The sequence below is a fragment of the Dermacentor andersoni genome, chromosome 10 (genome assembly GCF_023375885.2).
Source record: "Dermacentor andersoni chromosome 10, qqDerAnde1_hic_scaffold, whole genome shotgun sequence".
Lineage (NCBI taxonomy): Eukaryota > Metazoa > Arthropoda > Arachnida > Ixodida > Ixodidae > Dermacentor > Dermacentor andersoni.
Window position 1 is genome coordinate 42,464,432 of NC_092823.1, and position 13,465 is coordinate 42,477,896.

General features: G+C 48.4%; 2 protein-coding genes across 2 annotated transcripts in view; both read right to left on the reverse strand.

Annotated features, from left to right (window-relative positions):
- The window catches only part of LOC126546272 (excitatory amino acid transporter-like), a 256,126-nt gene that overhangs the window by 195,311 nt on the left and 47,350 nt on the right, over positions 1-13,465 (reverse strand). The window lies entirely within an intron of this gene.
- LOC140213445 (uncharacterized) lies at positions 4,303-5,069 on the reverse strand. The gene is made up of 2 exons (XM_072284670.1): positions 4,448-5,069; positions 4,303-4,361 (listed from the first exon to the last, which is right to left on the reverse strand). Exons 1-2 carry the CDS (start codon positions 5,067-5,069, stop codon positions 4,303-4,305), a joined length of 681 nt encoding a protein of 226 aa, XP_072140771.1.

Below are 13,465 nucleotides of genomic sequence, written 5' to 3' on the forward strand. Positions count from 1 at the left end.
TACGCTTATCTTCGCTTGGAAACACAGGAGTATGCCCGCTTTCTCCTGTACACTCCCGCGGAGTGCTGAATGTACTCGGCTTCTGGCGGCAGGGCCATGGTGCGATTTTTAACGCGTCAGCGATGTTTTGAAAAATGAGACCACCACAACAGGGCCTTCGCTTACGGGAATACTATATATGTGTATATATATATATATATATATTCTTTCACGTCCTAAGCCGCGTTTCACTAAAAAAATAAAGTCTGGGGTTTTGCGTGCCAGAACGGGATAACGTAAATAATTATTTGTCGCGCGCACAAAAAAAAAAGGGGAGGGGGGGGCTCCTTAGTGTAACAACTGGGTTGGCAGCTCTCGGACAAAAGCTTTAAAAAACGGGATAAAAGGTTTCTGCGGGTACACATTTAAAATGAGTCCTTCAATTGCAAATTATAATAAATGCGAAGCTTTGAGTAAAATTAAACAACAATATCTATCCCCTTGCCTCTCATGTACAGTCAACCACAAAATTTTACGGAACACAAAGTCTGAGAAGAAAAGCTGAATATCTGCGCAGCCTCGCAACGTAGCCTAGCATTCGCATTTACATCCTATGATGCTCCGTTTTACTGAGTACTGTTACAGGCTGCTCGCAAATTGAATGTCTTTTATGAGATCTTGGTGTCCGCAGAATATTGTGGCTGACGACACAGAGAGAGTAGTTATGGACTCCCATGATAGTTTTTCTAAACTGAAACAACTAGCAACAGAACCCCCGGATGTAGCCACGGCGAGAGAGAGAGAGTTGGGACATTGTTTGTTGTATCTCATGTCAGTGGGTGACCAGGCAAGGGATCAAACAGGAAAACGGTGTTTATTGCCCGAAGCTTACGGGCTCCTGGTTACATCTAGAATCAACGGTTCACGCACATAGCAAGACATAAGTACTTGTGCGCACATGCGCACTAACGGTAGTCTGCTTATCAGGCACGCTATCGCCGACACAACACTTCCTCCGCTTTTATTATGAAACTATCGAAGTTCACGTTCCTGCTTGGAACCTATCAGGTGGTCGACGATTTCTAATTGGGTAGCGTCGATCCTCGTCACCCCGTGCAGTGTCAGCCTGCGACGTCGGTGGTGAGAGAGAAACACTAGCTGGTGGTACTGAAAAGGCTTGTCCCGATCCGGGGTCGCTGTGTGGCCCCACGGCGAACCCATCGCCTTCAACGGAGTTTTCCGCAGCTGGTCCCGATCCGAGGTTGCTGTGTGGCCCCACGGAGAAGTCATCGTCTTGAACGACGTTTTCCGCAGGCACTGTCGTGCTTTGAAGCAACTGGTTCTTGTGACGCCGCCACTCCAAGCATCCTGAAGGGGTTGATACACGAACCTTGAAAGACACTGGTCCAGTCTGGGCCATTACTACTGCTGGCATCCATTTTGGCTGTCCCCTGTAATTGCGTGCGAGAACATGATCACCAAGAGTGACTTCGCGCACTCGACATGGTCGGTTCACCGTCTGTTTGAACTGTTCGTAAGCCACCCTCTCCCCCACCACAGGTTTGAGCACGTCAAGGCGCGTACGCAAACGTCGACCCAACAACAAGTTGGCCGGCGCCTCGTGCGTTGTAGCGTGAGGAGTGTTCCGATAGGCGAGCAGAAACTTGTTTAACTTTACCTTCAGTGGTTGGTGCGTGTCATCCTTTCGCAGCGCATTCTTCAGAGTTTGCACGAAACGTTCCGCGAGCCCATTTGCGCTAGGATTGTAGGGTGCTGTTTGCACGTGTCGGCAGCCCATCTCTCGGACGAACTGTTTGAAGTCCTGTGAGGTGAATTGTGGCCCGTTATCCGACACAATTGTCTCGGGGAAACCGAAACGTGCAAAAACATCTCTTAAACACTGAATTGTTGCCTCTGTAGTAGTCGACGGCATCACAAAAACTTCCGGCCACTTGGAGTGGGCATCGACCACTATGAGAAACATGGATTGTTGAAAGGGTCCTGCAAAATCAATGTGTATGCGTTGCCACGGCGCTGTGGGCCAGGACCACGGATGCAGTGGTGCTTTGCCAGGGGCGCTGCGTTGTTCTTGGCACTTTGCACATGATTGAACCATACGCTCAAGATCCGCTTCGATACACGGCCACCAGACATAACTTCGCGCGAGCGCCTTGCTGCGAACTATACCTGGGTGACCCTCGTGTAGCTCTTCCAAAACTGCACTCTGTAGTTTTGCGGGGATGACTACTCGAGTTCCGAGCAATATGCATCCTTGATGCAAGGTTAATTCATTGCGCCTGGTGACGTAATATTTCAGCCTGTCTTCACCGACGGATCTTGGCCAACCTGTACTTATGAATTCTTTTACTTGTACCAGCTCGTTGTCGCGTTGCGTGACACGCGCGATTTCTTTACTCGACACTGGCAGGGAGGCCAGTCGCAATGTATAAAAAGTTTCTTCGCTTTCTTGCGTCTCGTCCTTGACATAGGGAAGCGGCAACCGGGAGCAAAAATCAGCTTCGGCGTTATCGGCTGACTTCTTAAAGAGAAGGTTGTAGCTGTACGCCGATAACGTCACTGCCCAACGCTGTAATCGCGCAGCTGCAATAGGCGGGATCCCAGTTGTTGGTCCCAAAATTTGCTGTAACGGCTTATGGTCCGTGATTAGAGTGAATGATCGACCATAAATGTAGTAGTGAAACTTCTTTATGCCAAAAATTATGGCCAATGCCTCTTTTTTCAAGCTGGCTGTATTTCTTCTCCGACTCGGACAACGTGCGCGATGCGAAAGCAACCGGTCGAGACCTACCGTCCTCGAAAACGTGGGAAAGTATGGCACCTACTCCGTACTGCGATGCGTCACAGGCCAGCTTCAACGGTCTATCCGGGTCGTAATGGGCCAGCACCTGTGGTGATGATAACATTGTTTTGATTTGCTCGAACGCTGCGCGGCAGCGGTCGTCCCAGCACCACGAAGTGTCCTTCTGCAAAAGCCGGTACAAGGGGTTAGCGACAGTTGACAAATTAGGTACGAACTTCCCGTAATAGTTGACGACACCTAGGAAGGACTGCAGTTGCTGCTTTGTTGTCGGTGCAGCAGCCTTAATAACTGCCTCAATTTTGTCCGGTGACGCAGCGATTCCTTCCGCACTTATTTTGTGCCCCAGGTAGCAGAGCTCGTTTTGAAAAAACGCACATTTTTCTTTCTTCACCCTGACACCTCGCTCTGACAGACGTTTCAGGAGAGCTTCTAGGTTTATCAAATGTTCTTCAGCGGTTTTTCCCGTGACTAGAATGTCATCGAGATAACAACACACTCCGCTCAGGCCCTTCAGCATCGTGTCCATTATTTTCTGAAAAATACCTGGCGCTGACGCAATTCCGAAAGGTAGCCTGTTAACTGTAAACAGACCTTTCTGCGTGTTTAATGTCAAGTACTTCTTTGACTCTTCCGCCATGAATACCTGCTGGTATGCCCTGTTCAGATCGATCTTCGTAAAATGTAGCCCCCCGGCCAGCGCTGCCAGTAGATCATCTATCTTAGGCAGCGGGTAGTGTGTGATGTCAAGTGAGGGGTTTATCGTCGTCTTATAATCCCCACATAGGCGTATGCTGCCATCTTTCTTTATCACGGGCACTGCGGGCGTGGCATACTCCGCTGTATTCACTGGCGTGAGAATTCCTAGTTCAACCAATTTTGCTATCTCGGCTTCTACAGCTGACTGCAATGCGAACGGCACATTCCTTGCTTTTAGGAACTTCGGCCGGTGGTCTGGTTTGAAAAACAGCTCGGCCCGTTCGTCTGTGATAGCACCTAGCTCATCCTTGAACAGAGTTTCGTACTTGGCTAGCAAGGAATCGAGCCTTTCCTTCGTTCGAGAAGACGAGTCAAACACTGACCTTGAGATGTAGTTCAGACCCCAAATGCTGTCCCAGTCTAGACGTAGTGTGTGTAGCCATTCTCGTCCTAGCAGTGGTGGTCCTGCTTGGTCGACGAGATAGAGCGGCAGCTGCGCCGTCCGTCCACTATGCTGCACGTTGACAACCGCGACGCCACAAGGTCGGACGAGTGCTCCGGTATAGGTGCGTAGGGTGACGTCAGTTGATCGGTAGCTGGTAGAAGGAAGCCGCTTCTTGAACTGCTTGAAAGGCATGATTGACACTGCAGCTCCCGTGTCGAGTTCCATTTCTACCGGTGCATCATTTATATTTAGTTTAACAAAAATGGGAGCGCGGCTGGCAGCCCCTTGTTTGGAAATGCTGATAGTCGGCTCCTGTGTCACAACTTTTAGCGTTTTCAGGCTCCGTTTTTTCTTATACCCGTCATGACATTGCCTGTTGCTGCTCCGACAGGCTCTTTGAATGTGTCCTTTCTTCGAACACTGAAAACAGGTATCGTTAATGTGAGGGCATACTGCATGAGTGTGGCTCGGGGAACCACAGCGGTAACAAACTAGTAGCGGCTTACCAGCTCTCGTTTGCACCTCGTACAGATCAGCATGTGCCTCTCTGCTATCGTCTTCAACTTTGTGCAGCTGTGTGGCCAATGATTCCACGACTCGAGTCTCGGCGACATTCTTCCGGGCTGCTTCCATGGCCAGAGCGCGGTCCACTGCTCTCGAGAACGTCAACGTGTCGCCCTCGGTAAAAAGTACTCGCTGCACGTCCTCACGGAGCAGTCCGCACACGAAACGATCCCGCAGCGCTTCGTCTAAACTGGCTCCAAACTGGCAGGTCTGAGACAACTTGCGAAGTTCGGCAACATATTCCGGCAGGGGCTCACCTTCATGCTGTGCTCTGCGGTAAAACTTGGCTCGTTCGCCGATTACGGACGGCACTGGGGCCAGGTGGGCGTCCAAGATGCTCTTCAGCTGTTCGAAACTTTTAGCCGACGGCAGGTCAGGCGCCGTCAACGACTTCAGCAGCCCATACGTTCGCGGGCCGATGATGCTGAGGAATGCGTGCACCTTGTCGCTGTCAGGAACCTTGTTGACAGTCAGAAAAGATGTCAACCTCTCCTTGTATGCCGTCCAGTCACTTGCGGTAACATCAAATGACTCCATCTGGCCAAGCTGTCCAGTCGACTGCATTGTCGCTTCTTTGTTATCCCTGCACAGACAGCCGCAAAATCAGCATTCTTCAAAGTCCAACTTGGAACAGAGGCTGACATTGAAAAGACTTGCCTTCTTCACCAAACTGACAGCGGCCTTCGATCCCATCTTCGTCGCCAGTGTTGTATCTCATGTCAGTGGGTGACCAGGCAAGGGATCAAACAGGAAAACGGTGTTTATTGCCCGAAGCTTACGGGCTCCTGGTTACATCTAGAATCAACGGTTCACGCACATAGCAAGACATTATAAGTACTTGTGCGCACATGCGCACTAACAGTAGTCTGCTTATCAGGCACGCTATCGCCGACACAACAGTTAACTACGGCTAAGAGGAGATGGGACGAGAAAGAGATGCAAGCAGGACACAATGCTAAGAAACAACACACAAAACGGCGCACAAAAGAAAGGAGTAAGAAGGGAGTTTAACCAGAACGTAAAATCCGATTACCTATTCAACACTAGGAAACGGGAAGAAGAGAGTTGATAGATAAGAAGTAGAGATAGCGGGAAAGCTGACACAGGACTACAGCCGGTTACAAGCAAAATGAACACAAATTCAGGATAAAAACCCCATCTGCAAGTTCATTGTTCTTGGGAATTGCAGCAACACCTCCGCTTCTCTCTGCTGCACGTCTTACGAAATCTATATTCGGATATCCAGCCCTGGAAACGTCAGCCAGCGCCACTCAAACTGCTAAATAATTTGCACCCTTAAAAGAACATCGGCCTATATATCCCACCCCAATCCCCAAAAGGGGTGTGACGGTGGGAGTTAGAGATCGATTTACACCCTTATGCAGTTTAAGGGTGCAAATTATTTAAGAATGCAGGACAATGGCGGCGGATGCGGAACGTCCCTTTAGCAGCAAATGTGATGCGTTGCATGAATTTTGGAACGAGCCTTTCCAATCCCCTGTAAATGCGCGGGGTGGTCATAATAACTTTTTCTTCATTTTAAGCCCTTTCATAACCGCCGATTCACTCTCCTCTCTTCACTCTCCACTTCGTTTTATAGATTAAGTTTACGTTTTTTTTCCTTTCTTCCCTTGCGGTGGCACAACCCTTTTTTTCAACATTCCGTACCGCTTCCCCTCGTTACCAATAGTGTTACTGAGAAGCTTCTGGTCTGTTTGTTTATAACAACGGATGTCTGCGAGCAGTTGTCCTGGCTGACGTTGACAGGCTTACAGTTATTCCGGCGTCGAGGCTGTATTCCAGTCATCCGGCTGGCCGCTACCTCACTAACTAAAACAAGCTTCACGTCACTTATATTTCAAGACCGCGTTGGATTTGCATGTGTGCGTGTTTTCGATATTTATCATTCCTACATTGCCATTAAAACCACAGTTATTTCCCCTTAAGCTTTCCTCGGCTTCATCGTCAGTTAGCTTCACACAACTGCGACTAACCTAAAAAAAAATTTAGCCCCACTTGGTTCCCTTCCCGCTCTTCTCCTCCCTAACGCTTCTGAGATCACTACGACGACGACGACGACGACGACGACAACAACAACAACAACAACAACAACAACAACAACAACAACAAAGCAGGTTGTATCCGCCCATTGCTTCTTACCAGTCTTTGAGCGGGCACATGGGCAGAGAAGGCGCCTTCACCGACAGTCGTCACCTTCGCTTACGCACGCGTATACGTTACCCCAGCGTTCTCGCCAGATCCCGAGTCTTAGCGGCGCGGATCCGGGAGCCGGCACCGGCACGGGGAGAAAAAGGAAACGCACCGTGGTGTGCACACGTCCCGCATTGAGGCAGGGGAGAAAGAGAGATTCCCGACGCCCAATTGAATCTCGCCGGGCGGGGGAGCGTCGTCTGCTGAGTCGACTAGGCAGTAATCGCTAAGAGCTTTTTCATCTCTTTTTTTTTTTTCTCACCTGAACCGTCGCAAACTAGGCGACTATGAAATGGCGACGTAAAAAGAAAGAGAGAGAGGAACGTGATGACATCGAAAACAAATCAAAACAAAAGAGGGAAGGAGAAGCCCCGAAAGTTTGAGTGTGCGAACTGCCTATCCACTCCTGTATAGCGCAGCCACGCGCCACCAATAGCGAGGGCAGCGAGAACAAATATACAGGGAGAGTAGTCGTGAGCAAGACTGGCAGAGTGTTTAAGTGCTTTTTTCTTTTGCTAGCTCTGTTTTGGGATTCTCGTTGCTGGCGACCCAGCTACGCGTATGGGAGCAGCACCGCGAGGGCTTCTTTCCGTGGCAGTTCGCGTCGTACCCCCGAGTTCCCTCAAACGAACCCGGGGGCTGGTGGAACGCTGTACGAGGTTTCGAGAATAAGACGTGTCTCGCGACCCCCTCCCGAGAGCACTGCAGACGTTTTCAACGCTTCGTCGCTCCGGGGTGTGCAACGCTGAGAAGGGAAAAAAAAACTCCGGAGTAAAGCTTCTCGTTGAAGTGGTGGAGGCATGTTTTCTCGACGTGAAACAGGGATTTAAAGGAAAATGTCGGGCTATTCGCGCAGGCAACGAATGCTCCTACAGTAGGGGTGATCCTAAATGCGCGCGCTTTCTTTTTCTTCCGAAGGATTCGTTTTATATTGCTTTCTTTCTTCTTCCTATGTTTTTTGCGATATGTACAAGGACTGTCGTGCTTGATGAGGTGTGCTGCTATACGCCTTTGCAGTGCGAGTACGTGCGATCTGAGCACTCATTTTCAGGCGCGGTGTTCTCTCCTTGTGGAGTCCTGCGCGCTCGACTTGAGTGGGCCAACAGATATTTGTTTATTTATTTATTTATTTACTACAAATACTATAGGTCTCTTCAGGCCTATATAGAAGAAGGGACACATGATATAGAAGACCTCAAATAAAAAAAATGGTCATGGAAACAGAGGCAAAAAGAACAAGAACTGCACCCAAACTTATGGATGCATGTTCAAGCTCGGCCGATCCTCCAAAACGAGTACGTGCGACTTAGACAAAGGAAGCGCAGAATCGTTAAATGAATGTATGCACAGTTAAGGGTTACATTAATTGAAAATTGTGTGCTTTTTAATGCGGCTTAACGGGCCCACCTCGACCTTAAAAAACATGACTAGCCCTTCCCGTACCGGGAAATGGGAGTAAGCGAAGCTTGTCCTGCGTGCACCTGACCTTCTCCGGGGTTAAGTAACCCACAGGTAACGGTGCCGGATTGCATCGACCTCCCGCTCCCTTAGCTCGGGAGCTCCTTCTCGCTGCTGTCGGATTTCTGGGCTCTGGCGGCTCTAACAGCTGGAGCGGTGCACCGACGGCGAGAACTTTCATGAGCGAGTTCTCGCCGCCGCTCGACGAACGCTCCCTGTTCCGCGAGGGAACGCAAAACACATGGCCGTCCGAACCGTTTTCCGAGACTGGAATGAACAGCAACTAAGCCGACGTAGCGGGTGCGATACCCTCTCCTGCCCTTTCCCTCCCGGGCGGAAGCGAAACGGCTCTGATTGGTTGCGCGCGTGGCGTGAGCGCGCCCCTATGCACCTGGAATCGTTGCTAAGAACTCACGCTCCGGCGCCGGCGCAGCTGTCAACTCATCAAATCGCCCTTTCTCGCAGCTGCTCTGCTCTGGGAGCAACAGCGGTTTTGCGTGACCAGACCGCCACCAAAACTTGAGTCAATACAAGCTTCATTTGAAAAATAACAAAGAATCCTAAAATTTAGCTAATTAGATAATTGTCGAACTTATCTGTGCATACGAGTAGACTTGTAATCGCCATTAGACCACTGACAAGCGCCACGTATCCTTTACGTCTTCGTGACATCGCAATATGGACGACTCACAAAGTGCATCTCCTTGTATTGGCATCTGAATTTTGGCGTAGCTTATGAGCGGTGTTGTGCACAGAAATAAAAGTTGCATGATGATAAAGGTGTGACCTTTGTGGTGGATTAGATTGGATGAGATTACATGTTTCACAAGATGAAAGCAAACACAATTGTATGCATCGCCGTTAGTTGTAAAGAATTTAATTATTTGCTTTACGAAATTATCAGTGAATTTCCCTTATGCTGTCATTGATGCCATTGTTTGCTGGCTCCTCATAATATGACTATATATATATATATATATATATATATATATATATATATATATATATATATATATATATATTAGACCAATATTCGTGTAACTGGACATCATGCATTTTGTGAGTTTTTAATTTAAACCAGTAAGTATAAAGGAGCGTCCGTTTACTCTTAAGCCTATACCGAATCTTAATCGTATAAGTCTCACATTAGGCGGTTTCTAAATACATCCACAAAATCTGATGCCGGTAGATACAATCGTGTTCCATCTAGTCTTAAGAATGAAGTGCGCATGAAGTGAAGTTCGGGAAAAGAATGCGAGGCGTCAATGTACTGTCGCCATATTTGGAAAAGATTAATATCAAAACTGGTTGTATTCTCGGAATCGATAGAATTTGTAAGAAATGAGCTGGCTTTGATCACCCACCATTTTAATTTCTATCGAACATAGGATGATGTATTTTAGCATTTTATTGCAAAAATAAACCCAAGGAGAAACCCCGCAAAACACCCATTAGAAAACCAGGAAGAAAAAAAAACTGTAAGAACTGACTTAGTTGTTTGAACAAATCTATCCCGAGCAAGTTTTTTTTGTCACTTTCTCTCCGCAGTATTTTATTGTAATGCTGTATTTCGCACTTTGCAAAAATTCATGATGTACCATACGTACAGAGGTAGTTGCAAACTAAATTTTATAGTATGATCTATCGTCATCTACTAAGTTTCGTCATCACGCGAAAAAGAAAAGCAGCGAGAGAAAGAAAAAAACTCGAAAACTATCGGCCAGGCAGCAGCTCCTGTCGCAAGTATAATATATCTTTACAACGCGCGAGGAGACCACAGGTTCACAACAAAATAAATCTGCTGTAATTTTCGACGTGTAAAAGTAGTCAGGACAATAATTACTGCTATACGATCTGTCCAGTCGTCAACACACGCACAAACACAAAAACACACATTAATACAGACACAAAACAACACAGATGTCATCATACCGAGATCTATTTACGATAGGAATCATCGCAAAGCTATACACACTTGGGGCTGAAAATATTTGCACCATATTGGGAAATTCACTATAGACTTTTTGCCGAATAGCTCATGCACGGGAGAGCACGAACATAAAAAATCGGCTTATATATAGCCACCTGTACTACTTTTACAGATGTACCGGTGACTCGTTATGTTCTTTACGGAATTACGCAGCAAAAGAGCCAACGGTATCTACATAACCTCACCGAAACAAAGATACTCCTTCGAGCGCATGATTCCTTTACTTAAGCCAAGTTTTGTAGGCCTTCATCGCCAGAATCCTACGTGTCTACTCGATCGGTTTCTCGCCGAATAAAGTAAGCCGACCCTGGAGACGGCGCAACGGCAAGGTTTGCCGATCCCGGATACGGAGTAACGAAAAAAGTCACAGTTTCGCCCGAAAGGCGAAGCATCGATTGCGATAGCAAATTTGGGGGCAGTTATACGAAGTAAGGACACTAGTTTTATCGGCCGTACAATCTCGTAAACATACGCTTACCAACTAAATTAACAAACATGTTGACAAGCACGCACAAGCAACCATGAACCCATCTCGCTCGATAACCGCGCACCCTCGCTGTCAAGACGCTGGAGTCAGAAAGTGCTATAGGAGCATCGCCCGAATTGACTTTTGTCTTGCCTCTCGCTTCAACGCGAAGTAAGCGGAGATAACACAGTGCACTCGAAGCTATCAGTACTCGGCAACTCCGTCCCCGTCGCAGATCTCTTCAAGATTGGGACCGCGCGGCCGGCGCCGAAGTAGAACGCCCCCTCCCTCCCTCCCTGCCTTCGCCTTGGTGCCTTGCGCGCGACGGAAGACGGCGGGCTTCTGCCCCGCTTTCCCCCTTGCGCGAGCGAGATTTTAGCCACCACAGTCGGCTCACCCTCGCATGCTTTGACTTGCGCATACAACATACGGCGTGCGGCGACGATGTTATCGCCCTTGGAGTTTGTGCAGAACATCACGGCGACGCCGACAGCAGTAAATGCGCCTGGAGTGCCCATATGATCGCTGTCGTAATGAAACGGGCACGTCCTGGAGACTGCGCAATTACCGGTGTCGTGGATCGTGGGGTGGGAGATCTCCGCGCCTTGCCGGGCTAACACGTCACGTCATCGCTAAGCTGCAAATCGCGCTGCAGAATAAGACAACTCTTTTTGGCCTAGAGTTGCCCATCTAACGCAAAAGCCTCGCTTCACAGAAATTCAACACGTGCGTTGGAGCTGCATAATCTTTAGGAGTGCAATACATTTCCTTTACATTCGGCAGCTTGTTAGCACGAACTATGCATCTTACGGCACCAGCCGTGGTGGCGTAGTGGCTTTGGTATTGCGGGACTAAGCCCGAAGGCGCGGGATCGGAACCCGGCCGCGTTTCGATGGGGGCGAAACGCAAGAACGCCCGTGTACCGGGAATTCGGTGCACATTGAAGAGCCCCACGTGGTCAATACTGATCCGGAGTTCCCCACTGCGGCCTTCCTCATACGCATATGGTGGAGTTGGCTCGTAAAACCCCATCAATCTAGCTGTTAAATTTAAGAGCCGATATGAGCGCAGCAGAAAGCTAGAGATGACAGACTAGGAGGGATTAACCACTTCTCCCATAAAAAAGTGGAAACCCACAAAATCAATCCATCTAAATTCATTATTCGATTTATTCGTTGAAAGGAGCTGCGCTGAGGCTCTGTCAGTTTTAATACCCGGAGAGGTTTGCATCCGCGGTCGCCTCTACAGACCTGTAGGCTCTCGCAACCACAAAGAAAGAAAAACTCCGCTGCGCAAAAACAAAATGTCTAGTAGCTCTGCATACTGACCGCTCGTTCACAACACCAAAGGCAGGAACTTGAGATCGAAAAAGGTATGTCACCGAAATATATATATATATATATATATATATATATATGTGTGTGTGTGTGTGTGTGTGTGTGTGTGTGTGTGCACGTCTTCGGCCTGTCAGCCTCTTCGAGATCAAGTCCTTCTACATTTCGTTACGGTGCAACGTATTGCTTCGAGTTGGAAGAACACTGCGACCTGGTTTTAGAAGATTTGAGGTAAAAGCTCCATACCCGAGAGTACCGGAAGCCCACGGGGGAAGGACAACAAAGGATTTGGGGAGATTCTGCGGAGAGGAGCCGGAGCTTATGGGGAAGAAGTGCGAGGAGGTGGAGACGGTGACCGTGAGGAAACATAGCTCGGCCGTGACCGCTATTGCAGGCAAGGGCACCGCGCGTTCTGAAAGGAGCCCGAGACAATGGCGGCATGGGTTGCAGCGCCGCCCGCAGATCCGGTCGCTTGAAACGAATGACGCATGCTCTTGCGTTGATTGGCCTATACACAACGCAAAGAAAAAAAAAATAAAGATATCATATTTCGCATGCTGATGTGTACTCACGTGATACAAGGCTATCGGATATGAGCGTTATGTGGTATACGTGTTTCGTTCTTTTTTTGTTTCTTTCTTTATGGACAGTATGGATCACGAAGGGCAGTTACTATCGGCCGAATTAATTAGGCCTGCCGGTGAGTGGTCTGTTCGGATGCACACGTATTGTGGTTTGATGCCTAATCTGCACCCACATGAGCCATGTGGTTCGCCAAAATTGAAGTTCCTGATAGCGACGTTATATCCCAGGATAGCAGGCAAATACGCGCGGTTCGAAGAAGGCATAACGATCCGGGGCGCTTGCACAAGTAAGTTATTGTAAAGGTTTAAATGACTCACATACAATAAATTTTTCGTGCGCATCGCCATTAGGATGCCACCTCTTCCCAACAAATATAATTTAGGCGCCACCTTGAGTTAACCGAAGAAGATTGGGAAAACAGAGCATTTCTTACTGATGCATGAAAATAGAGAGAAAATGAGCCCCTTATGATTACCTGCGAAGCCTGCGAGTAACTCCGAAACTACTAACCTTCCTCGCAGATCAACCTTAACATGCCCTCCTTTTCACCAAATGGGAACTTTGTGTAGATACAGTTTTTTTCAGGCTCTGCACAGCCCTAAGCGGTGCTGGAAGCCTGTCAAATGCTTCGCATAACATGGATTCCCACAGTGCGTTGGATCTGCGTAACATTTTTTTTTTACCAGAGAAGTGGTTTTTGAACGACATCTCCCACAGATATTCGTTGCACGGATGTAAAAGAAATCACGCCATCACCTGTCACGGCGGCATCTGGCCTGCCAAGCCTGCCCGCCTCAAGCTGAACGGGTAGCCGTTTCTAACATCTTTGCCCCCTTCACGGTACGGAAATGGTGTCGTAGAAGTTCTATACGCTTTATCTTACCTCGACAGCAAATTTCGGGCGTTATCTCGACGG